The sequence below is a fragment of the Myzus persicae genome, unplaced genomic scaffold (genome assembly GCF_001856785.1).
Source record: "Myzus persicae strain clone G006 unplaced genomic scaffold, MPER_G0061.0, whole genome shotgun sequence".
In the NCBI taxonomy this organism is placed as follows: domain Eukaryota; kingdom Metazoa; phylum Arthropoda; class Insecta; order Hemiptera; family Aphididae; genus Myzus; species Myzus persicae.
Window position 1 is genome coordinate 1 of NW_019100804.1, and position 27,233 is coordinate 27,233.

The 27,233-nt window shown below is 30.7% G+C and overlaps 5 protein-coding genes and 1 pseudogene across 5 annotated transcripts; 4 read left to right on the forward strand and 2 right to left on the reverse strand.

Annotated features, from left to right (window-relative positions):
- Positions 1 to 655: 655 nt before the first annotated feature.
- On the forward strand, positions 656 to 3,284 carry LOC111026193 (annotated as a pseudogene).
- Positions 3,285 to 4,805: 1,521 nt separating this feature from the next.
- On the reverse strand, positions 4,806 to 5,285 carry LOC111026194 (protein ALP1-like). Its single transcript, XM_022304219.1, has one exon. It carries the CDS (start codon positions 5,283 to 5,285, stop codon positions 4,806 to 4,808), a length of 480 nt encoding a protein of 159 aa, XP_022159911.1.
- A 1,236-nt stretch (positions 5,286 to 6,521) lies between these two features.
- Positions 6,522 to 7,731, forward strand: LOC111026195 (tigger transposable element-derived protein 6-like). The gene is made up of 2 exons (XM_022304220.1): positions 6,522 to 6,559; positions 7,208 to 7,731. Exons 1-2 carry the CDS (start codon positions 6,522 to 6,524, stop codon positions 7,527 to 7,529), a joined length of 360 nt encoding a protein of 119 aa, XP_022159912.1. The 3' UTR covers positions 7,530 to 7,731.
- Positions 7,732 to 21,959: 14,228 nt separating this feature from the next.
- LOC111026196 lies at positions 21,960 to 22,751 on the forward strand. Its single transcript, XM_022304222.1, has 2 exons — positions 21,960 to 22,252; positions 22,332 to 22,751. Exons 1-2 carry the CDS (start codon positions 22,164 to 22,166, stop codon positions 22,576 to 22,578), a joined length of 336 nt encoding a protein of 111 aa, XP_022159914.1. The 5' UTR covers positions 21,960 to 22,163; the 3' UTR covers positions 22,579 to 22,751.
- A 115-nt stretch (positions 22,752 to 22,866) lies between these two features.
- LOC111026190 (putative nuclease HARBI1) lies at positions 22,867 to 24,626 on the forward strand. The gene is made up of 5 exons (XM_022304217.1): positions 22,867 to 23,351; positions 23,447 to 23,560; positions 23,625 to 23,965; positions 24,088 to 24,251; positions 24,353 to 24,626. The coding sequence occupies exons 1-5, from the start codon at positions 23,139 to 23,141 to the stop codon at positions 24,535 to 24,537; spliced, it is 1,017 nt and encodes a 338-aa protein (XP_022159909.1). The 5' UTR covers positions 22,867 to 23,138; the 3' UTR covers positions 24,538 to 24,626.
- Positions 24,627 to 24,629: 3 nt separating this feature from the next.
- LOC111026191 lies at positions 24,630 to 26,939 on the reverse strand. The gene is made up of 6 exons (XM_022304218.1): positions 26,842 to 26,939; positions 26,498 to 26,639; positions 26,161 to 26,367; positions 25,758 to 25,935; positions 25,580 to 25,668; positions 24,630 to 24,936 (listed from the first exon to the last, which is right to left on the reverse strand). Exons 1-6 carry the CDS (start codon positions 26,872 to 26,874, stop codon positions 24,725 to 24,727), a joined length of 861 nt encoding a protein of 286 aa, XP_022159910.1. The 5' UTR covers positions 26,875 to 26,939; the 3' UTR covers positions 24,630 to 24,724.
- Between the last annotated feature and the right edge of the window lie 294 nt (positions 26,940 to 27,233).

Here is a 27,233-nt window from a genome sequence, read left to right on the forward strand (position 1 = left end):
AATAATAATACCCCGTAAAAAGTATAAGCCGCTTTTCTCTTTGATTATTCATTTTTTATTTTAATTAACTTGTACTAAGTTGTATTAAGTGTTATTATAGGTGTTGTCTATACCGAAGTTAAACTTTAAATGACAAAATTTCCCCGGGGTCAGTTTGATCCGCGTTTCGCGTATGGTACGCATACATGTGAATACAACAGAGTGTCGCGTTTTGATACGCGTCGTATGCGCGTTTCATCAGCGCGCGTACGATACGCGTCCATGTGAAACGGGCCTAATAATGAATAAAGATACGTGGGGATTTTCGGCGTTCTTGACTGTAAATTATTATTTCATGATTATCATTATTTCGTTGTCAGTGTGTGTGTGCGTAATTGCGTGCGACTTGCGACTTGTTATCGGGAAGTGCCTAAGTGGGGACCATAGACATTACACTAATAGACTGAACATCCAAGTTTGATGCGGGTGGGTGGTGCGGTTTTCGTTACAGTAATATATAGAGTATTGTATCATCTAGTGCGCATGTGCAGTGGGGCGCCCGTAATGTTCCAGAAAATAAACGGTGCAAACGTTAGAAATCCATAAAGTAAATTTAACAGAAAAATAAAGAAACAGAAAATTAAATTACAAAAAATTAAATAACTGGAAATTAAAGTTCCAGAATTGTTGATCTAAAGAATAAAATTAAGACAATTAAAACAATGCATAAAAAAGAACATTCATTGGTTTGCAAATAAAAAAAAAAGTGGTATGAGTACAGATGAAATATACGTGCCGAAGTTGTTTTGGTACAAAACAGCAGTTCTATCTCTAAATAATGTTACAAATTCAAGAGACACCTCATCAAATTTTGTAAGTATACTTTTTATTCTTAAATAGTTATATAATAACTATAATAATTAATAATAATAATACTAATACTATACTAATTATACTAAAAATACTAATAATAATAATATAGGTATACCTATATTTCAATTATTATTAAAAAATTATTGTTTATGTATATAATTAAATTATTATTAAAAACTATTACATATTATAAAAATTATAATACAATTATTATATTTATATATAAAACTCATTCATTCATGTATCATATCCAGTTGCCAAGATACAGCCCCTTCTCCAGAAAAATAATCGGTATATTCATCACGCACATTATACGCCGATCTCGTGTAATTACGATTTGTATGAACTTGTAAATTATGTAAACCATTCCAAGAAGCATTCTGTGTTCTCCAAGTACCCTGTATAATACTCTTAGTAGTTAGATCTTCAGTATCCACGTAGCCTGTAGGTGTGTATTGTAGGTGACTTGAAGTCATTTTTAACCAATTGTGTAATACTAAAGCTGCTTTAATAATTCCGTCCACTTTATTAATTCCAACCGCTATAGTTAGCTCGAAAACTCTGAATCTAGAAACCAAAATGCCAAATGCATTTTCTACTACTCGACGTGCTCGCGATAAACGGTAGTTGAAGATTTGTTTGTTTTCTCGATAAGTTATTACTTCTTCCAAACGGTTTTAAAATGTAGTTTTTTATTGGGAAAGCATCATCTGCTACTAATACTCAATTTTTGGGAAAACGTAATATATTTTCAACATCTTCTAATGCTACATTCAATGATGATTTTGCAAAAACAGCAGCATTATTTGCTCGTCCATTTGTACCGACATTGAAATAACGAAAGCAATAGTTAGCATCAACACATGCAAGCAAAAGAACGCTGTAAGTGCCTTTGTAATTGAAATACTCTGATCCACTATGAGGGGGATTTCGTATAACAATATGTTTTCCGTCCATTGCGCCACAACAGTTAGGAAAATTTCATCGAAAGTAATACTCTTTTTGAATAACCTCCCAATCTTCTTCTATTTGTGGTACCTGTAACGAAATTACAAATAGGTATAACATTTTTTTTTTTCATAAACTGCTACCTATAATTTTATTATAAGTTTCCATAAGATCTAATAATTTAATAAAACTTATAGATTTTGAGCGGAGCGATGAATGTATTGGTTTTACTATGATGTATGTTTTTTTTATTTTTTTTTTTGTGTCTGTCATGACGTTTTAGGACAGTAAAAATGCTTAGATTTTCTTAAATAGTACCTTTTTTTTTGATAGGAAAGTGAATCTATATGGTAATTTGGGGGTCAAAAGTAAAAAATTCAGTAATTATCAAAATGTTCGTGAAATATTTTTGTTCGTATACCTTGACTGACATACCGCCTCCACTCAGAATCGTTTTATATGATATTATATCATTGTATTCAAATTGAATACCATCCACCATACAGTGACCTGCTTGTAATCTACTGTACAGCAGAGTGACATCCACTTGACCACTTTTTTTTATTTTAGAATTTAAAACAACATGATGAAGCTGAAAGTGAACTGACAGAAAATGAATTAGAAAACCCAGATGAATCAACATCATCATCTGCTTTTATCGGAAATGTTACTACACAGAAAGAAGTGATGCATATGGAAAACATAGAAACTGCCAATCCGTCAACTCCAATACTTTCAAAAAGAAAAATGTCTTTCGTACTCCTCAGAATCGCAAGCGGAAAATGTTAAATGACAATATTTCCTCAATAAGTACAGTAATCGATAAACTTGATAATGTTGTGCAAAATAATAAAAATGAGACTGATAATGAATTTGACATATTTGGTAAACATGTCGCTGTACAACTAAAAGAGATGGCTTTGTATGATGCTATTATGTGTCAGGAACAAATTCAAACTACCTATCATGAGACAAAAACGATTGGAACTTTTAACAAGACAGTCCTCGTGTCACACAACTCTTTCATCAGGGATTTCATCAATTCGTCAAACCACTCCATCACCTGCTTGTTTAAACACTGCAGAAGAAGAATATTGGTCATTCTCAGTTTCAAATCCACCATGCACTGAACAAGAATGTGGAGAGGATACGCTACAATCATCTGATATACTTGCTAAAGCTCTTAATGATATTTTAAATGATAACTATAAATAATATCTATAAGTCAATAAACTAAAATGTGTTATTTTTATGAATAAAATATAATACTTACTTTAATAAATTCATTTAAAACATCGTAAATTTCTGTACAAACTTCCAACAAAAAATTTGAAATTGTGTTTTTAGGTACTCAGTATATGGAAGCGAGCGTTGAAAACGAATCACCTGTAGATAAGTACCTTAAAGTTACTTGTAGTTTTAATTTTGGTGATAATGCTTGTCGCATCACTGTATCTGTTTTTTTATTCGATCCTGAACTCTGAACAACAGTTCGTTAAATTTTTCTTCAGACATTCTCAAATGATTTCTATACCCTTCTTTATCCTCTAATGCTAGTTCTTTAAGTAAAGTGTTTGATGCTTCCAATTGATTTCTTCTTAATATCCATTGTCTCACCCAAAAACGACGTTTTTTGCTATTTTTACACATATTAATAAAAATCGTTTTTTATTCATCTTTAACTAAAATACTTATTGTATTTACAATTTCACATACAACTGCTTTCGACGCCATTTTCAATTGTATTGACAGTGATATCGTGTCGACCGTGACTTTTCAACCGAGTTGAAAATAAAATTGAAACATGTTCTGTTGAAATGTGTGAACAAAAACTGATTCAACTTATATTCAATTTTTGTTGATCAACTATAATCGGTCAACTAAACTTGACTCATGAGAACGCGACTTTAAATGTTATGTGTCGTGTAATATTGATCAGCTTTTACTAAGTCAATTTGTACATCCTAGGATGAACATAACGTGTTCAGTAAAACCCCGAATAAAATTAAGAATATCAGCATTTACTGAGTACAACCAGTAAAACGTAGCATTAACTAGTAAAACCTAGGTTTACCTAGTGATCGGGCATATACGGTAACATATATATATATTAAACTTAGAATAGGTATGTATGTGATTTAAACATAGAAAATTATTTAATTTGCATTTCTTTTTTTTTTAATTATTATATTTTCTTAATAAAATTAATAACATTTTTACAAATTGATTTCATAAGTTTCTATTCCCTAAATTCAATTCTGATTTGCAGCCATGTGACTCCTTGGATCACTAATGACACACGAAATAAATACGTACAATACCTATAATAATACTCCTAGTGGCCAAGTACCAACTAATAACTATAATTAAACACTATATTAATAGTATTCAATGGAGAGATTTATTTATGGACCTAAATATAATGGAGTTTATAGATATCCGTATCGGTGACATCGTTATTATGTACAATGTTATTTAATAATAAATTATTGAGCTCACTGCTGTATGTATATTATAAATTTATAAAGGTACCTATTTAATATGTCCATATTATTATTAATTGATAGATATTATTATGGCCATTACTACATATTTTAATTTTCCCATTTGTATACGAAAATAATACAAATTACAAATAAAGTAAAACGTAATAAATGTGATGGTAAATTGTTTATTTGTGAATTCTTAAATTACCAATATAACGATTATTTGATTACCTAATGTATAACAACATTATCAAGTTTAATTTAAAGTATAAATTAAGTATAATTGAAGTAAGTACATTTTAAATAATTTTAAATTTAATTGAGTATGGTTGAGTTATATTTCTATATTATGTAATATCGACTATATGTGAAAACTAATATTAATTAATAAACACAAACATTAAATACAAGAATTCCATTGCCATGGAATCGATGCTTGTGGAGTAATAAAATATCTTGCCTAATAACGTCTTAATGAATAAGCTGTTAAGTGTTCATTTACTGTGTCTGTATGTTCACCTAATGAAAAACCATTAGTAAGGTCAACGGTGTTACGACGATCGACATTTCCAAAATCTTGAGTTGTATATTGAGTTCCTTCTCTTTTCGTACAAAATTGTGTAGAATACAACATGATTTTATAATGTCATTGACTTTACCAACATCATGGCAACGAATGGCAGTACTTAAAACTTGAAATTTTTCTGTCATCATTCCAAATGTACACTCTATCGTTTTTCTACCAAGGCTTAGTCGATAGTTGAATACTCTTTGTATGTAGTTAAGATTTCCTCTTGGGTAGGGTCTCATCAAATATGTCGATAATGGAAATGCCTCATCACCCACAAAATAATAAGGAAATTCGCAGTCATTTTCGTCATATTGTAGCTTTGAAGGTGAAGGTATATCAGGTTCTTTGCGTGTTAACCAATATTTCATTGCTGAAGCTCGAAATATCCCTCCATCGCTGTTCCTACCAGCATATCCAGTTTCTATCATAGTAAAAAGGCCGTCAGCATCACAACACCCTAATAACACTATTGAGTGATAGGCCTTGATAGGCCTTGCAATTGAAATTACTCGAATCAGTATTCGGCAAACTATCTAAACTACCGATACAATTTGAGAGGTTCCACAAAGATTCAAAACGTTGTGAAATTCGTTTCTATTGAGCTTTATTTGGTTTCGGCATCCAATCCTTATTCATCTTTTCCCAAAATATCTTAGTCGTCTCTGCTACGATACGACATACAGTAGACTCTCCTCGACAAAAATATAACCCAAGTGAGACAAATGTACATCCTGTAGCTAAATACCTGTATAATAAAAAAGTTTATATGTTTATATTTGATGAGAGTTTCTAGATTACCAACAATCTCAATTCATTCAGAATGTTTGTTCCACAATATCTATTTTATTTTATAATGAAAACAATTTTAATCAATTTATTGTAATTTACGACAGCATACACATGATGGGTATTCGTTTAGTAAGTGACCTACCGGTCGACCTAACCGTCAAGGTGATCGTTTTGTATGCGTGACCTACCGGTCCGATAATTAATTTAAAAACATTCAAACTAAAAATTATATAATCAGGAGTGATTTTATTATTACAGATTACGGATTATATTCAATATCAGTCAAAATTAATTTTAAAAAATGCATAAAATTTAATTATGTTTGCCAATACACTTTTTGTACATAGCTTAAAAATTAAAAAAAAATTGTATCTTGCCTGTTGATAGATCGATAACCATGCCTCAATTAAATGACGTGGCAACATTTCAGCTGATGTTCCATGCATTTTTCGTAGGATCTTAGTTTTTAATATACCCCATGAACATTCAATTGCTTGCGTGTGAGCCCCAGTAGTTGGATCAACAAATTTTTTTGAATGGTTTACTGTTCTATGATCATAGCTTATATTTTTTAAACAAGAATATTATGCTCTCCATTCACCTGACATTATAATAGAACCAGGTAATATTTCTTTTTCGATAATCGGAATTAAAATTTCTCTATCACATTTTTCTACAACAAAAAATCTTCGTTCCAAATTATCTCCGAATTTGCTACATAAGCGACTGGTGGCCATGACATGATGACATTTTTTTCACGAAATAACTGTATGACAGTAAACTGTCAATGTATGAACGATTGTTTACATTTCTGTCGTACACTTATCCAATTTTCGCGACACAACTCTCGTGACAATTCTTGTGCCGGTCTGAACATGTCCGAAATAACCGTCAACTGTGGAATTGATCGACTGTAAGCTTTTTTGTTGAATCGAAACAATTGACAGTCACATTGTACAGTTTTGTCTAAATATTTATTATTAAATATTTAAATTATTTATTAATAATAATTAACACTGAAAAAAAATGTTTTACACTTTTTAAATTAATTTAAGTATAGTTTTTAACGAAATATTAAAAACTTAATACAGTGAAACCTCTATTAATTAATATTTATTTAATATTTAATAATTAATTATTAACCTCTCAATAGTGGACCCTTCCCAATAGTGGACACTTCTAAATTCCCCGGCAAAAATGTATGCGCATAATAGGAGTTATAACCTCTTAGTAGTGGACACTCTTAATAGTGGACGTGGACACAATAAACTGGTACCAAATTAAAAATTACCTCTCATAAATGGACACAATTAATGTACATATCGAAAACGTTTAATAAAAACACTATATTTATCTGTTATATATTCGTTTATATTTAAAACCAAGGAAACAGAAAATCTAAGTGTTCGTGTTTTAGCAGAACGATTTTGCATAAGCAAGTCACAGGTAAATTTAAATATTTAATTATGTACATACATATTTTGTTTTAATTTATCTAAAAATAATTTAATGAAAAATATAGGTGAATAACATTTTACAAGATGCGTGTAATTTGAAAAAATATTACGCTATTTTTTCGAGCACTTCCTGATAAAACATTGTGTTTAAAAAACGAAATTTGTCGTGGAGGTAAAATAGCTAAAGATCGTTTAACTGTTTTACTATGTGTAAATATGATCGGGGAATTTGAAACTCCGTTAATAATTGGAAAATCACTAAAACCACGTTGTTTCAAAAGTGTAAATGTATCAACGTTAGGTGTTAATTGGAAAGCTAACCATAAGGCATGGATGAATCGAGATTTAATGACAGATTGGCTAATGTGTTTTAACAGAAAAATGGAGATGGACAATAGAAAAATTATTTTATTTCTAGAAAATTAATATTCCAATGTATATGTTCATATGTATACAGTGTACATATAGCCCATTTCCTATAGTGTCTCCCTATAGTGGACATTTAGTAATTTTTTGAAAATGTCCACTAAGTAAAGGTTTTCTCAATAGTGGACAACTCTCTATAGTGGACAATTTTTAATTCCCCGTGGCTGTCCACTATATAGAGGTTTCACTGTATTATGTCTTCCTCAAAAAAAGAATTGAAAATTGACGAAACACACAAACTAATCTCTGATTATGAAAACAATCCTTGTTTATGGAATCCTAAAGATATTAAATATAAAGATAAACTAGCTCGGGGAGAAGCTGTTCGCCAATTAGCCTTGCCATTCAACACTAGTGAAGGTGAAATACAAAAAAAATTACACAGTTTAAGAAACCAACATGCTGGCGAAATTAGGAAAGAAAAAATAACTAGAACAGGCCAAGGAGCAGACGAAATGTACAAAAGTAAATGGATATATTTCGAATCATTGAAATTTTTATCTACTGAAGGCAACGTTGGTAGAAAAACTATAGGCAATTTAGTAAGTACCATTGCTATATTATAATATTGTAAATAGGATATGTAATGATATGCTCACATATCATAATTGTATATATTTACTTATTCAATAAAATAAATAATGGTCGAGTTGTCGCACTAAGAAAGTCGCTAAAAATCCAATAAATACCATTGATCACTGATGAAAAGAACGATTCGCATTATTTTGTCACGTAGAAACTCACTCATAGTTGTGACCATCTGTCGCCACTTGTGCGATCTATTTCTTACGAAGCTAGATACAAGGGATGGTCCAATAAGAGTCTCTATCACTAAGGATAACGATAAATCTTTAGAAACACGGAGGCCTTTGATGGGACCGCCTGCGAGAATCTGGCTGGCTTGACCGCGTCGTCACCTCTCATCAGTGCATGAGCACCTCTCTCCAATTCAACAACCTCTCTATACCGAATTCTACGAGCGACAACTGGACTCCTTTTGACGAGCAATAATCAGTGTGTTTCTTTATTTTTATTCGAGTATTTCAAATAATTAACTTGTGTCACCTAAAACTCCTACTGCATAACCCAGAGACAGCTGCGAGTCAGGTAAGACATATTATAATATAAAATATAGTACTATTGACTGCATTATATTAAATTATATGCGTATACTATTTACATTTATATCGTACTGTGTATTTCATCAAATTATCGAATACACAACCTCGAGAGCCCTCCGACGATCAGGAGGAAGGTAATATCGTAAATTTAGATCATTTTAAATATTAGTATCGGTATATTGTATTGGTGGAATGTTAATCACAAGTTGTATAGGAATCGTGGCAAGAAAACAAGTGCGTTTGAAGAAATCACGACAAAATTTAATTGTGATGTAAATGAGGTACAAAGAAAGATACATAACTTACGTAAACAGGTGTGTTTATTAATTGTTAAATTGTATATTTAATATAAAATAATTTAAAAATAATTAATAATATTATATAATAGTTTATATAGTAGTTTAATATTTTTTTTATTCAATTGAACTTTTCAGGTTTCACACGAACTTCAAAAGATGAAAAAAGTGAAGAGTGGTGATGGTGCAGATGACAGATATGAAAGTAAATGGAAGTTTTTCTCTGCATTGAAGTTCATTGTACCCTGCTTTATACCAACAAAAACTACGTCAAACATGGTTAGTATAATATTTAAATAATTTGTATTTATGTCAATAAAATTGTATGTACTTATAATTATTCAACTTAAGAATTGATATTGCCATTGAACCTCACCAGCAGTTGTCATAAAATATTCTCTAAATTCGTCTCTCACATCTTTTTGAGATATTGAATAATTCCACTGCCGTCCCCTTTCTAGTGGAAACAATGTTCCTTCTGGTTGAAGTTCATTTCGCCATTCGCCATTTACAATTTCACGAGTAATAGGATTTTCCGAATCAACTGAACCCGGGCACAAATAATATTTTGATGTAGAAATCAAAAAGTTATGCAATGCACATATTGCCAGAGTAACATATTTTACTTTTTGAGGTGTTAAATGTATTGGTTTACGGAGGACTCTGAATTTACTGCACATAATGCCAAATACATTTTCTATAATACGACTAGCCCTGCTTAGTCTATAGTTAAAAATTCGGTTCGGCGCAGGTTGATTTCGGAACCCATAGGGCTTTAAAATGTATGACGTCATAGCAAAGGCATCATCATCTGCTACCATTATGTATGGAACTGGCGAATGTCTTTGAGTAGTGCTTCTGGTTCGGGAAGAGTTAACTGTTTGCTTTCCAAAGCATCGTGTAGGGAGCAGTTATTGAACACCCCTCCGTCAGAAATTCTAAAAATTACAACCAACATCAACATAAATTAATTTATAATTGGCATCTGCAACTCCCATCAAAACAATGCTGTGTGTGTTCTTATAGTTATAGTAAAGGCTTCCACTATTTTGTGGAGCCACTATAATAATATGTTTGCCGTCAATTGCTCCAAAGCAATGTGGGAATTGCCATTTTAATGCAAATTGATCTGCATATTTCTTCAATTCGTCTGTGCTAGAAGGACACTGAAATAAAAATACATTATTGCTCAAAATAATTATAAAAACAAATCTAGCTTAAGTCAATAAAAAAATTTTACGAGCGTTTAAAATTTTAAATTCAAGTGTAAAATAACGATTTACTATAAAATGGTTTTAGATATAACACTAGACTGACACTTCTCAAAACCGACATAATCTTACTAAACGAAACTCATCTATCTCCTTCTACTGCGCTAAAGATTCCTAACTATTTCACTTACAGAAACGACGTACCGTCCATCCGTGGCTCGCCCCCTCACGGCGGCACTGCCGTTCTTATCCATCGACGCATCGTTCACCAACCTATGTCTCTAAACACAACTATTCAAACCTCCTCCGTCCTTGTCAAACTTAACAACCACGAAATACTTATTTCAGCGNGCTACACTCACAACAAACGACTTAGACTTACTAACCCAAAGTGCGGAATGGCAAATTTCGGCAGGCGACTTCAACGCCAAACACCCGCTGTGGCACAGCCACTCGGCAAACGCGGCCGGCCGTACCCTCTTTGACCACGTACAACACTCAGACTATTCCGTTACCGCTCCTTCATCCCCCACCCACTTTCCGACTCACGCTCGCCACAGACCCGACATACTCGACATTACACTCGTACGAATACCTTACGCAACCTTACGTCGATCAATTCCGAACGGGTACTTGGAAATTGCCCCCCAAATATTTGTCCCGGATACTATAGCAGATACTCCTGCTATACTACGCAGGACTGTGCGATGAGAAAGGTAAGATTTATTTTAATATTATTGAAGGGGTATTAGGATTTTACTTTTTTTATTTATTTATTTATTTATTTTTAAATAATTTAGATTATTATATAACTACGAAAGGGGGTAAGTGCAAACACGTAGAAAACACAAGAACTGCTAAGAATTGTAAAAACATTCGAATGCAAACAGTTCAGGAGGCAGGATTCATAGAAATAAGTTCATCGCATAATAGGATAGTGATCAATTATTTCGCCAAAAATGTATCAAATATTCAAGATTATATTACTTATCTCGCATCAATTAAATTCGATTTAAAAAAATTATTAAAATCATTTGTTCAAAAAAATACGATTAAATTTAATTTGAAACTGGAAGCTACGTATCACAGAGTGAACATTGAAAACTCGTCCGAGAATATCATTTAAGACATCGGCTAGGGTGGTTTTCTTAGATTCAGATTTAGACGAAATAATTGATCAGGCATACCTACGGAAAGCTATTAGAGAAAGAAGAAACATACATTTCACGCGGAAGTGGGTTCACATTACAATACATAGATGGTATCATACAGTTTATAAGTATACACCTATGCTTGGCGCTGCATATTCTAATGTCTCTGAGCGTATACAAAACAACGATAACGAAAATAATGGTAGCGGTGGTAGAGGTGGTGGTGGTGAAAATAATGGTGGTATCGAAAATAATGGTAGTAGTTGTGGTGGTGAAAATAACGGTGGTATCGAAAATAATGTTAGTGATGATGAAAGCAATGGTAGTGGTGAAAGTGACGGAAATAATGATAGCGAAAAAGGTGACAGAGATCAGGGTATGGAAAGAAATGGTGTGACATATATTTCATTACCAAGTAGTATACAGAGAAAACGGGGAACAATCAATCCACAGAATAACGATAGACACTGTTTTAAGTGGAGTGTTCTGGCAAAACATGTCACTAGTCGAAACAGGTGTCGTATCGGGAATAATTACCACCAACATGCTGAAAAATATGACTTCACGGGTTTTTCGTTCCCAACGCCTTTGAATGAAGTTAAAATTTTTGAACGGAAAAATCCTACTGTTAGTATAAATGTTTATGGACTGGAGAAAAAATTAAACTCCCTATTAAAATCTATGACGTATATTGTTTTTCTGCTGAAAGTTGTCGACGAGGAGAAAGTAAATCATATTGATTTACTGTTCATTAGGGTGGTCCTTAGTAATAGAGGTAACATTTTTTTCTCAACATTTTTGAAGTGAGACCCCTAAAACCTGATCTTATGCATATAAAAATAATGTGAGTAAAATTTGGTCAAGATTGATTGAACCTAAGACGTGCCCCAAGAGGGTTGATTATTTGAATTTAGGGTAGTTTTTCAGTTTTTCCTAATTATCTCATAAACTATTCTACTTACGATAAAAATGTAGAGAGCGTTTATTATAAATAATCTTATTTCCTAAAAAAAATGTTATAATTAGTAATACGCTTAAATCTATTTATTTACATGAAAATCAATAATGAAAATAATGTGTACAATTTCTGCAACATATCGATTATACAATATCTCCATAGATTGATTAAATATACGAATAAAAAGTCTTATGTTAAATTAACGAATTAATGATATTATTTATTTGTAATTGTCGTAATGGATGCATAATATAATTGGTTGCATATTGGTCATTAAATTGTTTACGTCTGGGTTAAAAATAGAATAGAAATTATCTCTAGAAAAATACATTCACAATAGTATTATCGCACTGTATCGCAGTAATTTTTAGACTAAAAATATTGTGGCCTTGTGGCTATTAGTTATCTCAGTAATATTATCGCAGTTGTCATTTGGTAATCAGTGACTATTAATCGTTTATTCTTATTTGAAATATTACTTTAAAATGTCGCGAAAACAAGTGTTTTTGGTTGGGATTATGAAAAATCAAATAACTGGCGGAAAGTTACCCTCAAAAAGAGATATTTTAAGAGTACTTTTTTATAATATGCGTGTTGTTAATCTTAGTTTACAAGAAAGTGCGTCATTAGTTATTGACGATGTGTTATTGCTTCGGCAACTGACGCCATTAGCTGTAGGTTGTAGCCACAGGCTCGTTTCACACTTATACGGTTCGATTCGGTTCGGTGCGTATTCGATTCGTTTTCGGTAGCCGCTGGATAAGTGTGAAACGGTGATACGGCGTATGTTCGGTACCTAATAGATAACTGATAGAACCGAAAGCCCTCTCGACACGAACCGGTTTCGTTCAGTTTCCATTCGGGTCCAGAGTCAACAAAAGCAAATGGTCGTTTACACACTTTGTCACAATATATTGACGATTGTGGTGATGAGGATTCCATGTTTGAAAAAGGAGAGGACCCTGTGGAACAAGTTCCAAGTACATCGAGTGATGGAGCGGCTGAAAAACCTAAATCACCTTTCAAAAAACCCGTTACAAAGAAACGAAAAATGGATCCTGAAATGATTTCAGCCTTAAGAGAAACAGTAAATCGGCATCTCTCATTTTTCAAATGTTTACTCCCTTCTCTTGAAAATTTTAATGAAATTGACACAATTGATTTTCAAATGGAGGTATTAAAAATCGTTAAGAACATCAGGGAGCGGAAGTGTCAGCAGCAAACACAACCGGTCCACAACCGACATCCACCTTTATGTAGTAGTTCGGTTTCCCAGCTACAAACTGAACCGCAAATATCCGCTGGTCAATAGTATGAAATACTAGACCACTATCTTTCAAGCCCAAACCCTAGCTACAGCTCCTATTCGGTTTCCGATGATAGTTCAGATAATTTTTTTAATTTAAATTGAAATATGTAACCAAATAATATATTACATTGTATAATTATAATATTTAATTTCATTATTTAGTTCATATGTCATTTCAAAATATTATTTTATTTCAAAATAAAAGCATTTCTGTTTAATTGTTCATTCTAATAATTTATCTTATTGACTTACCTCAAAGTGATGGCTAACATCTGAACTGGTTGAATACATTCGCGCATAAAGGTATCTTGGCGTTGAATACTGTCCTTTAACTTCAAATGTAATTCATCAAATTATGTCGTAGACATTCTGAAGTTATTTGAAAATTTGTCTCCGTGCTCCCTTAATTTCGGAAAAAGGGTATAAAATGCACCAAATTCCACCCGTTTGGTAAGGATAGGGTGTACCCAGTGCAGTCGATTATTCCTCTTTCGTTTTTTGATTCTTCTATAGAGAAATAACATGGCAGCAATTTGTCTTTTCTCCATTATGAGCATTGTGGGAAAAGTGAGTAAAAAATGCAGTACTGCGTATTCGATGATTCGGTCGTGAGATCAAACCTTATACTAACCGAGTGTGTGTGAAGAGTTTTCATTCGTTTTAGGCGCTACCGAAAACGAATCGAAAACGCACCGAACCGAATCGAACCGTATAAGTGTGAAACGAGTCGTACTGTAAGGTTTGGGACTTAGGGGGGGGGGGTTTGTTTTGGCAGAATTTCTATTGGGCACCCGTAGGTTTCTGCCATGCCCGGTTGGGGGGATGGTGGCACTTGTTCTCCGGTCACCGCGACTTGTCCGGAGAAAAATGTCGCCCGGTGGCCGAGGATCGAACCGCGACCGGCTGCGTCGCAGCGGACGCGTCAGACCACTCGGTCACCTCGTCCCCCTAAAAATTTTTATATTATTCATTATAATACTATATTTTATCTACCATCTTTAGCACATACTTATGGTGATGGTAGAGAGTTTTATAACATAGCATGAACAATTTATTTATAAATAAGAAAAGCGGACAAGAACTGAATAGATAACCAATATATACAATTAGAAAACTAATTATAACTAATATTTAATAATTAATTACGACAATTATTTAAATATAATTCCTTATTATTTATAATTTTTTGGATCTAGATAGTCTATGAATTTTCGACCAAACGCTTTTCTAGATTCTAGAATACTCTATTCCGACATCAAATAACCTATTTTCTCTTTTAATTATTACATTTCTCATATCCAGAAAGTATTCAGAGTTTTTAATTATATATACAATAGTTATTTTTTTATATACAGACTCAAATTGTAACACATCTAATAACTTAAAGTTTTCTTTAGTCAAATCTTTTAAAGCATTTTCCCTTAAACATATCCTTAAATTTTTTCTTTGTGAAAGTTGTAGTGGCCTAGACGCATTTTGATTCAGTAAAAATTATCATTTTGACTATTATTTGATGTAAAAGTATATTACAAAAATTGTAAAGAAATTAAGTACTTACCGCCCACCTAATCAATTGATTTTTTTTAACAGTATAAAATTGTTAAGAAATACAGCTTGGGGGGGTCTCAGGGCCCCCCTGGATCCCCCCTGACAGTTCAACGGTTAACAGTCCGTAGTTTTTGGTCCTTGTAGACAAATTCCTTACTATAACCATAGAGTGGGAATAAGTTTGTGTAGTCAGAAAAAATCATTAAAAAAAACATAAATATATATAGTGTTTTTTAAATGGAGTTTTTTCCATCAATAAAGATAATAATAATAATAATGATTTTAATATATGATTAGATGTACATATTACCAGGAAGTAACAAAAATTAACAAGTCAAAGTCTACAGGATCTGGTACTGCAAATGTTTATGTTCCAAAACTGCAGTGATTTGTGTATGCGGACAATTTTTTGAAAAAAAATAATGATGGTGTTAAACAATCAGAAACAAATCTAGTAAGTTTTTAAAAATATATTTGTTTGCTACAATATTAATAATTTATTGGATCTGTTAAAGTTATAAAATCATGTTTTCAAAAAATTTATACAATTTGTATTAAATCATTCGATTCTGCCAAACCACTGCTCCTTCTCCGACAAAATAATTGGCCAAACTATTTCTTTCATCTTTTGCTTCTGTATTAGAATTTCGCTGCAACATTGTTCCCAAATGCTGTAAACCAGTAGGACTAGCATCATTTCTCCATGAGCCATTAAGAAGACGTCCAGTTTCTGTATCTTCTATATCTACAGATATTGAGTTTGGATTATTTCCAGTTTTCCTGATCCAGTTATGAAGTGCACAAGCTGCTTTTACTAATTGTATTGTATTTTCTGGTGTTAATGTTATTGGCCGTCTAAATACACGAATTCTAATATATTACTCCTATTTTTTTAGTTCACAACACTTTCAAACTGTTCAAACGATGCTGAAACAATTGTTGGTGGCACAAATAACAATGCTGAAATAATTATTACAGAGCCCGAAAGCGTATACAACACTGATATACTAAATGATACGAATACATCTCCAGCTCAATTAGCAAAGCGCATGAAGTAAAAAAGTGGACAAAATTCAAATAAAAAATCAAAGGTTGATTCCTCGTTAGATAATGCTGTTGAAACACTAAGATCTGTATGCGAACTAAAAGCAACAACTAATGAATTTAATATTTTTGGCAATCATGTAGCGGCTCAATTGGAAAAATTACCACTAAGGCAAGCATTGGAATGCCAAGAAAAGATAGAGTATGTTGACTAGTGTCCGAATAAACATCATATCTAGACCATTATCACCAGTATTAAGTTTTAGGGAAACATCACATTTGTTGATGGTTATGATGTTTTAAGTACAGATAGTAATTGTACAGCACTTCATTCACCCTATAAACCACAGGCAAATGCACAACTGTATTATAATAACTGGAGAGATCATGGTTGTTAATTGTTAATTTCATATAATTATCATATTATGTGGTATTAATTATTTAATTTAAAGTATCTTATGAGCTAAACATTAATTTTGTTATGTTTAATGTTGTTTTGTTTTTATTTTATACATATTTTTTTAAATCAAGAAGACATTTTTAAATTTTATTTTGAATTGTGATTGTTAATTTTATAAAATTATCTTAAGTGGTATTAACTATTTTGTTTTAAATATCTTAAGAGTTAAATACGTTTTTTATTTAGGTTGTTAAATTGAAGTTGTAAGTAACATACTGTCAAAGTTAAAATATAAATAACAAAAGTTCTTTTTCAATTTTTGTCCAGTTTTTACCTCAATATATTCTTTCAGTTCTTCAAATATTGCATTGAACACTTCTGGTACAAATTCACTTATTGACGATTTTCCGACCCTATATATGTATGGCAATGTTTTATAGGAATCACCAGTAGCCAAATATCTTAAGGTTACTTCAAGTTTCAACTTAGAAGGTAATGCTTCCCTCATCATGGTATTTTGCTTTTGAATCTTAGGTGCCACAGTGGCGTCATTTTTTTTTTGGGGGGGGGGGGCAATTGCCCCACCCTTGATTTCTTGTGAGCCAGTCAAATTTTTGGTACGATAGGGGCACATGGGCACTGGAATGGTGGCTTCGCTCATAGTAGAACTATATAAAAATATTTATAGAGCCTTACTCATAATGGACCACTCGCCCTAAACTCATAATCGTAGAACGCTACATTTTTAAGCAATTTAGAAACATATTTAAGTTATTAAGTTATGAAATTGTAAACGTTAGTGAAGATCAGTAACTTAACCTAACGTTAGTTTAAAAATCTGTGTTAAGATTACGGAGTAGATACTAAATACCAAAAACCGTGATTATGATTTATGTGTATTTAGTTTTGATAACACTCTGTTATCATAATATTGTGATTTGTGAATAGTCTGTTATCGGTTGATAATAGATGTTTATTATCAATGGTTATCGTAACAGACTATTATCATTTATCAAAATGTCATCATTTAATATAACAGATTTGGGACAATTGAGTGATTTGACTATTTTGACTACCTACTTGGTACTTAAGTTTGAAAATACGAAATGTCCACTTCAACGTCTAATAGTTGAAACAATAAAAAAAAGGCGGAGCAGAAAAAATGCATGACAAAAGAAAAGCCCAGCTCAAAGTAATAGAAAACGATTCAAAACAGAGAAAACTTAATTTTTCTGTTAGACCAAATGCTTCAGCTTTATCAAACGTAAGTTGTAAAAATTGCAATAAATACAATATCAACTATTAATTTCATTGTTTGATTTACAAAAACAAAAGGATGATGTAATGTTGATTGAAGACAATTTTAAAGTGTCATTGTTGCCGTTGCCTATCGAAAAAGAATGTTCGTTGGTTAAAGACATAGAAAAAACTGTATTGCATGTAGAAATAGAAAAAGAAAGTGTATTGGTTAAGAATTCAGAATCAGAATGTATAACTTTAGTAGGTGAAATGATTAACAATTAATTTATCTGATTCATTTTTTTTTAAATTTTTAAATCACATTTTAGAACCATACAATTGTTCCTGGACATGGAAATATTTTTAATGAAATTTCTATTTCAAAAAATGATAGTCCTATTCAACCTGAATTGGTAAAGTTTCCTGTTACTAACGGTCGCCGATTCAATAAAAAATACTATAAAGATTATGAATGGTTAGAATATTCAGTATCAAAAGATTCACTGTTTTGTTTTGTATGTCGGCATTTTGGGGCTAATATTCCATCACGAGGCGAGATGTATGGTAATTATAGTTTTATAAACAATGAAAATAACTGTAAAAAATGGAAGGAAATAAAATCACCATTGGATCGCCATCAAAGAATAAACAGACATGTTATTTCTATGCAGCGTTGGAGAGATTATAGATCAGTCCAGGCAAAAAATAATTTATCTATAACCAACCAATTAAATTCTTCAAGACAACATGAAATAAATGAAAACCGTTCACATTTACATTTTTTACTTAAGGCTACCCTATTTTTGGCAAAACAAGGATTACCTTTTAGAGGTCACAATGAAACGTTTCATCAACAAATAAAGGTAATTTTATTGAACTACTACAAATGTTTGTTATAAGGTTTCTGGATGATAATTTTAATATACATGAAAAATCTATTGGCTGTTACCACATGGTTAAATCTGCTTCTGAAAGCTTATTTAATCAAATAATTAATATAATCTCAGAAAATAATTTAAATATAAACAAATGTGTTGCAAAAGATTGTGTTTATATTTTTGTTGATTATTTTTACTGCATGTTGATTAAATTATTATTATAATTATATACATAAATAACCTGTAAATAGCCTTAAAATACTTTGTAAATACATTATATCTGTAAATACTTTATATCTGAAAATACTTTGTAAATATCTTGTATAAATCATCTAAAAATTTCTGTAAATATCATGTTTACATAAGGAAGATAATCAATATTAGTTTAGATTTAATTTCAAATTTTGTAAAAGTAACCATAATGTATATAATATGTTAACATATAAATCAAAAAAACAAAACAAAACTAAACAATGTTAAAATATAATAATATCATGTTTATTTAATATATTGTATACAAATATAATTTAAAGAATTATTTATAAACCATTTCCTAATAGCAAATACTTTATAGAATGTACATTGCTTTGAATTAAATTCCATATCAAAAATACAGCAGGGTAGAGTATATTCATCACATATTTGGTCCAAGCGTGGGCATCCGAGGTCTTCAATGTTGATTAGTGCAACATGAGGTATAAATCCTGTAAGCACCTCGTTAAGTACACGTAAACAACACGTATCTCCAATTTTATCAAAAACCATGTTTTGATTTTAAAATATTTAGAATCTCCTTGCGGTTATAATTTGTAATAGCTATAAAATTGATGAAATCATGTTTTCCCTCCAAAAATCGTTAAAATGTGATAACACGTATCACATATTCAACATCAACAACAAGTATCTCCATAGTTTATTCCGTAGTTAGCGACGTTTGCGTCATACGACGTACTTACACGTCTTGTACTCAGCGTATTTTTTTAGCTGTCACTCAAAATTCAGGTAATTACCGTCAATATTATTTTAATATAATGAATAACATTTTAATGTATTCAAATAAGTCATTTTACAACCGTCAGAAAGCTTCACAATCTTAATATATCAATTTTTTTTTTTTTTGTAGATACGTGTTGTTGTGTAAATTGTTCTGATGGAGATACGTAATATTACAAATTTGTAAGTTCTAGACAAGTGTTTTATTTTATTATATTATAGTTTTATTTAATACAATATTATAAATCAATTAAAAGGATTAATACCTAAAATATAGTACTTTATAACTACGTCATACAATGTTTAAACGCCGTGTGCAGTCAATGTTAGATATGGCAAAAAAAATGTATTGAAACAGATCCTGTAGTTGAATATTGTTATAATGAACTTACAAGACAGGATATTTTAGACGCTGATGTTGTATATTTAGAATCATCTTTAAATATTAAAGAACTATTACCATTTGATGCTCATAATGATAATACAATGAGAACAAATAATTTAGAAGAAAACATTGCTGATGTAGTAAAAGAAACAAAATCAAATGAAGAATCAGAAATGTATAATGTTATAAAATATATTGATACAATACAATATGAAGATTATGAAGAAAATACAAGTCTTGTTGAACTCAATCATCCAATACCTAACAGTAGTGAAATAAATACTGTTGACATTGATGAAATAGTGATTGATGATATTGTGCTTAGTAAAAAAAGAAAAATTAAAACTAAAAAAAAAAATAAAGTATCCCGTGAAGAATCAAAATTAAAAAGAATGGCTGGGCAAGAGTACATGGGTTATAGTAGAAAAGGAAAAAATGTTAGCCAAGATCAACTAAGGAATAAAAGAAAAATGAAAGAAACATGTAACTCAAAAGTATGTAAAAAATCTGCACTTCGTCATTGTCAACTTTTTACAGAGACTCAAAGAAAAGAAATATTCCAGCAGTTTTGGAAAATTAATTGGGATGAAAAGAGAACTTATATCTCAAATGCAGTCATAAAAAAAAATCTGATCGTTCTCGAGTATTGGAAGAAACTAGTAGGAGAAACAATACATTTTGTTATTATCTTAAATATGAAAACTGTGATCGTTTGCAAGTACTTATGCAAGAAAATGTTCATAGCTACTTTAGGAGTTAACAAGTGGATGATTCATAATTGGATTAAAGAATCCATTCATGGTATGCATAATCAAAAATCAAAAATAATGCAAGATAAAAGTGACAATGAAACAATTCAAAAAAGTGAAAGTTATATTCGTACATCAAAGGATAAAAGGAAGTTTCATCTTGATGCATGGGTTGAAAGTCTACCTAAAATGCCATCGCATTATTGCCGTGCACGTTCCAATAGATTATATTTAGAAGGACCTTTTGAATCAAAACAAGAAGTGTATGATTTGTATGTTAAGCATTGTGCTGAGGAAAATGTTAGGCCTCTAAGTAAATCATATATATTTGGATTTCTTAAAGAAAAAATTTTTTCTATTTTTCATCCAAGAAAAGATCAGTGTGACACTTATACATCATTTAAGATGAGACAAATAAATGAAAAGGAGTATGAAAATCATAAAAATATGAAAGACCGCGCACAAGATGAAAAAAAAAATGATAAAATGATTGCTGAAAACGATAGTCAATATCTTGTACTTACAATGGATTTGCAATCGGTTAAACTATGCCCAATACTTAAAACAAGTGCACATAACTATTCTATGAAATTAAAGGTACACAATTTCACCTTATATAATCTTGCAAATCATAAAAGTATTAACCACTGGTGGAATGAAACTGAAGGCGAGCTTGAAGCCTCAATTTTTCTGTTCAATTATTACAGATTATTTAACTTCATACTTGGCTAAACATGAACAAGAAGGTTTGAATCAAAAACCAAATAAAATAATATTATATTCTGATAATGCTAACTAACTAATGCTTTACTCAACATCTCTAATTTGTCTCGGCTCGTTCACTCGCAGAAAACCCGCCACAATGGTCAAATTATTTTTTGTAAACGTTGTTTCACCAGTTTTGATGATCAAAAATACAAATTTAAATTAAATGGTCAGGTGGGGCTTGAACAACACAAATTAATATGTGGAACACACAAACCTATTTTACCTCAGATGCCAGCGCCAGGTTCGCAGCTTGAATTTACAGCATGGAAAAAAACTCAAAGACATCCGATAGTAAAGGCGCCTTCACAGCTCACCGTAAAACGTGAAACGTGATAATTTATAATTTGTTCACGTCGTGATGTTTCGTAGTTCACGTATTTTTCCGTAAAATTGGTATATTTTATTATACCACAGAATAAAATGATACCATTAATATTTGTAGGTTAAAATGTAAGTTTTAAATAAAAGCGGGAAAAATAGAATATTGTTATTATAATTTCGTTCCTACCTATATATAATTAATTTTTTAGCTTCTTTTAAGTAGATTTATTAAGTCAATTTTATCGTTAAACATTTTGTTAAATATGTCTTCATTGGAATACTACGAATACCAAAAAAAGGTTTACAGACGAAAATTATTAATTGCAAGTGCAGTTCATATTTTAAAGAATAGGTAAATATTAAAAGTTGTAAACACTAATGTGTTTAAGTAATAAGTACTGATTATTATTGGTATTATATATATATAAAAGTAGCAGAAAAAAAGACCAAAGGTGGCATGTAAGACCTATTTTCAAAGAACGTAGACGTTTGGATCACTACACTACACTTGTAAAAGAGTATCAACTGAATAATTCAGCAATGTTCTTCAATTTCATGCGCATGAGCTCATCAAATTTTGAAGATCTAGTTAGTTTAGTTGGTCCTTTAATTTACAGACATCCATACAGGCCTGATATTCTTTCACCCAGAGAAATATTATCTGCAACATTGAGGTAGTATTAATAATTAAATTATGACATGAAGTACAATACATTAAATAAAAATAATTAATACTTAAATATACTAATACAATAATACATTAATATACAGTGTCGTCCTGGTATCTAAAATGCCCAGATGTATTTCTTATAAAGGGCCCTCAAGAATGTCATCTCATAAAATGATATAAAAAGTGGTTAAATGTAATACAAAATATTATACATTTTTAAAGTTAACTTATTTTATACACAAACAATTAAATTAACTACATATAGTTAGAGTAACTTTTTATAGGTACTTAATACTAGAATACTATAGAAATAATACCTTATAATATACAACTTAATATCTATGTTTTAATGTGATACCTACTACATGTATAATACAAATTGTACAATTTATTTAATTTATATCAGTAATTTTTTTTAATTGACAAGGTGATTTTGCAATTTTATCAACTAGTTTATCTGAGTCAATCAAAATATAATACTTTGCCTTGAGCTCCAAAAATTGAAAAAGAAAAATTGCATCTTAAAATTATATAAAGTCCATTATTGAATAAGCCAACCAGTTAAAGAATGTACCCTATAAAAAAAAAAATAGAGAAGCCCCATAGCCAGGCCGACACTCAATATATTTTATATATTAATAAATATGACACTGTATGTAGGTACTTAGCAACTGGTGATAGTATGGCCAGTATAATGTATTCTTTTAGAATAGGAGAGTCTACTGTATCAGGACTTATTAAAGAATGTTGTTTGGCTCTATGGGAAGTACTCAAAGATAAAGTAATAAAATTGGCATACACTATGGAATTGTTGAGATAAATCTTTTCAAAAATAAAATGACAAATTTTCTGAGGGCATATTAATTTTTTCTGTAGGTGTTTTTTACTCCAAATAAGCATGCTTGGTTGGAAGTGTCTGAAGGATTCAATAATTATTGGAATATGCCGAACTGTGTGGGAGCTATGGATGGAAAACATATTGTTCATCAGGTTAGAATTTAAATTATAGATTTGATATAATTATGAATATTAAATAGTTATTTCAATTGTATAGGCATTTTCTAATAGTGGTTCAATGTACTACAATTACAAGGGAACTCACAGCATTGTACTATTAGCAATATGTGATGCCAAGTACAATTTTACAGCTGTTGATATTGGAGCACCAGGACGATGCAGTGATGGAGGAGTCTTTAGACAATGTAATTTAGGCAAACAAATTATAAGCAATGAAATCGATTTTCCGGATGATGCACCGATTGATAGTGATAATGGGTTCATCCCATACTATATTGTAGCAGATGAAGCATTCATGTTGTTACCTAATGTTATGAGACCCTATCCTGGTCGATCAAAGGCAAATTTGCCTGTTGATGAAGCAGTTTTTAACTACAGGTTAAAATAACATATATTATATATTAAACTTTCATTGTAATAAATATTTCGGATAATATTTTAAAATATTCAGTTTTATATAAACCAGTAAATATTAGTTATTAGTAATTTTATTTTTAAAGGTTAAGCAGAGCTCGTAGGTGTATAGAAAATACTTTTGGTATAATGGCCTCTAAATGGCGTATATTTCGACGACCAATAATAGCTACAGAAGAAACGGTTAATGCGATTGTACAAGCTTCCGTCGTGCTTCACAACTACGTAAAAAAATATGAAAGTAGAGAAGGTTAATGTATAATTTGATTATTACTATTTTGTTTATACTATATATTTTACATTTAATATCAAATTACTTATAACAACATGTTATATTAAAACTTACTCTAGGTGTTCAAATGTATTGTGATCCTACAAGAAATCAATCTCATAATATGGATGAAATTGGAGCATTGGCCCCTATTAGAGATATGGGATCAAATTTCTACGGCCAAACCGCTAAAGTTATAAGAGAAAAAATTAAAAACCATTTAATGAATGAAGGAGGATTACCATTTCAATATGATAAGATTTAAAATGTTTTATTCATTAAAAAATGTCATAATATATATTAAAAACAAAATAAAAACATGTATATACTATTACTAAAAAATTACTACTAAAAAATTAACAGCTTCAAATGTATGTGATATACAAATTAAAAAAACAACCTTTGTAGTTTACAAAATAAATAAAATGCAATTAAAATAATATGTTGAAAAATCAGTTATCCATCTCCCTTAGAATAGATTCAACTAGTACTCCTTGTAATTTTCTTTTTTTGTTTTGTGGTAGTTCAGACATTAAATCTACTATGTAGTTACAAAATATTGTATCTGATGATATATTTTGTAATGGTAATGGAGATATCGGTCTTGAAGCTTTAAGCTCCTCTAGTAAAGCTTCTTCAAATTTGTAGTTATTTGCAGATGTCTCTAAATAAAAAATCATTTAATTTCAATTAGTGTAGCAGATACTTGTAATCATAGGCGTGCGCACGTGGGAGACCGGGTGGGCAGCAGCCCTTTGGCTTTTTCTTTAATAAATACATAGATATCTATGCTATACTAGATAGCGAACATTTTTACATTTTACATGAAAAAAGTGAAGTCAGTTTTAATATCTCATAGTATATACTATATATTATTATATCTGTGAATAAATGTAATAAAAGTTATTAATTAATCATTATCATAGACCAAATGATTTATTATTATCACAGAATACTCTACTATCCACTATATTAGCTATTATATAAGAGTATTAATCTTGGACAGTGGCATAATATATAGAAATCATTTTTGGGGTGGGCTATAGTAGATAGAAACTAGCAAGTGATCAATTACTTAGAAGCTACTGTACTTGTTATTTTTCAACAGGCTATGAAATATTATAAATTATAATAGTACCTAATAAAATATATTGTTGTTCTATTTAAAAAAAACTGTCATTTTGGGGAGGGCTGCAGCCCACTAGGCCCACCCCTGTATACGCCACTGATCTTAAATCATATCCAATGATTAGAGTTACAAATATTATTATCAATGTTTTAAATAATACAAAATTTTCCATTCATACTTAATTTTATATTTTCAGTTCCAACATTTTTAGTTTGTAAATCCACCACAGGCAGGATGTCTTCTCTTTCTCCAATACTTGATACAGTCCTATAGTAAAAATATATTTAAGGCAAAATAAATAAAATACAAATTTATCAATAAAAAATAATTGAATAGATTATTTTAAAGTCACCTACTTATTTTTCATCAAAATTACATCATCCAAAAATATTAGACTATTATAATGTTTCCACGGCTTTTGAGGTTTTCCTCCTTTTGAACCACTTGCTTTGTTATTTTCTTTTGATTTTATTCTTCTATATTGGTCTTTTAAGTATACAAATTTTTTTTCCAAATCTTTAGCTGAGAATGTACCTTTAATCAAAATAAATTATCAAATGTTTGGGGCTTTGTCGCCAGCTTGAAAACCCTCGAAGGTTTTTCCATAAAAGTTTATTTATGAAACATGATATTATTAAAAATTATTTTGTACTCATGGTAATTATAAAAACAAGATAATCTTTTATAAAATTATATGTTATAAAGTGATATTTTTATTACATAGGTATTTAAGTAATATAATATTCAAAAGCTACTTACAATTCAATTCCTTTACGATTTCTTCCCATAGCTTATTAATAGCATTGGGATATCTTTTCTCTTTTGGAAGTCGATGATCCCATAATGGTCTTCTTTTCTCCACTTCAAGAATTAGTTGTGATGTTATATCTGAAGCTGTATCATCAGTGACTTTATCAAATTCGGCAGTTTCATCGGTTATATGATCTATATCTTTCCAGTTAAAACCTATATACAATATTACATTAATTTTATATTTTGTTAACATCATCTGAGTAAAAATATTTTAATAACTAAAAAGCTACACTTTTGAATTTTGAATTACGTAGGTAAATCAAAATGTTCAACAAATGCTTACTATTACTAGACAACTTAGTAATCGGCGGAAATGTAGGGGATTTAGGCCGAATGCTAATGCTTTTTGTAGAGGTGTTCAAGCAGCTATGCGATATAAATTTTGGTCCAACAATAAATGCATTGCAGTCTTTACACATGCGACCCTGAATAAAATGCAATAATAATCTTAATCAAGCTACCGAATTGCTATAGGCGTGCAAAGCAAAGCAACAAAGTGTTTAATTTATCAATTTGCATAGTTGCAATAGCGTGCAAATCAACTTATATTTAACAGCAATTAAGTATCATAGACAGGTGTACACTGTACAATCTTTATGATGTTAATGATTATTGATTTCTACTTACTACGACGGCAAGAGAGGGATTGATGTCTTGCATATTTTAAAATATTGAGGTGTACCTATTTTATTAAAAATTAAAAAGTAAATTATTTTAAATTTTTATTATTTTGATAATTATTAATAAAATTATTCTGTGATAACATCAAATACGAATTTTGAACCACTATCATTAAACGTATTGGTGAACCACAGATAAAATTGAGGTGAACACACGCTGGAGTAGGATTGAACTCAACTATACGGTATAAACGGTATAGGTAAGGTACCAAAAACAAAAATAATGGTTGACCACTCGTTAACCACTAGATTACCACGTGGTTCAACCAATCACAGCTCTAGAATATTCTTCAAGAAATCACGTTTCACGTTTCACGGTGAGCTGTGAAGGCGCCTTAA

What these genes read in the sequence shown, in the direction of transcription:
- LOC111026190 (XM_022304217.1), top strand. Translation starts at nt 23,139, where the DNA reads ATGTACCCTATAAAAAAAAAAATAGAGAAGCCCCATAGCCAGGCCGAC. An exon ending in GGGAAGTACTCAAAGATAAA is followed by an intron (nt 23,352 to 23,446) that starts GTAATAAAATTG and finishes TTTTTTCTGTAG; the next exon opens with GTGTTTTTTACTCCAAATAA. An exon ending in GAAAACATATTGTTCATCAG is followed by an intron (nt 23,561 to 23,624) that starts GTTAGAATTTAA and finishes TCAATTGTATAG; the next exon opens with GCATTTTCTAATAGTGGTTC.
- LOC111026194 (XM_022304219.1), bottom strand. Translation starts at nt 5,285, where the DNA reads ATGATAGAAACTGGATATGCTGGTAGGAACAGCGATGGAGGGATATTT.
- LOC111026195 (XM_022304220.1), top strand. Translation starts at nt 6,522, where the DNA reads ATGTCCGAAATAACCGTCAACTGTGGAATTGATCGACT. An exon ending in AACTGTGGAATTGATCGACT is followed by an intron (nt 6,560 to 7,207) that starts GTAAGCTTTTTT and finishes AATTTGAAAAAA; the next exon opens with TATTACGCTATTTTTTCGAG.
- LOC111026191 (XM_022304218.1), bottom strand. Translation starts at nt 26,874, where the DNA reads ATGCAAGACATCAATCCCTCTCTTGCCGTCGTA. An exon ending in TACTAAGTTGTCTAGTAATA is followed by an intron (nt 26,368 to 26,497) that starts GTAAGCATTTGT and finishes TATTGTATATAG; the next exon opens with GTTTTAACTGGAAAGATATA. An exon ending in AATCGTAAAGGAATTGAATT is followed by an intron (nt 25,936 to 26,160) that starts GTAAGTAGCTTT and finishes TTTTGATTAAAG; the next exon opens with GTACATTCTCAGCTAAAGAT.
- LOC111026196 (XM_022304222.1), top strand. Translation starts at nt 22,164, where the DNA reads ATGTCTTCATTGGAATACTACGAATACCAAAAAAAGGTTTACAGACGA. An exon ending in GTTCATATTTTAAAGAATAG is followed by an intron (nt 22,253 to 22,331) that starts GTAAATATTAAA and finishes TATATATAAAAG; the next exon opens with TAGCAGAAAAAAAGACCAAA.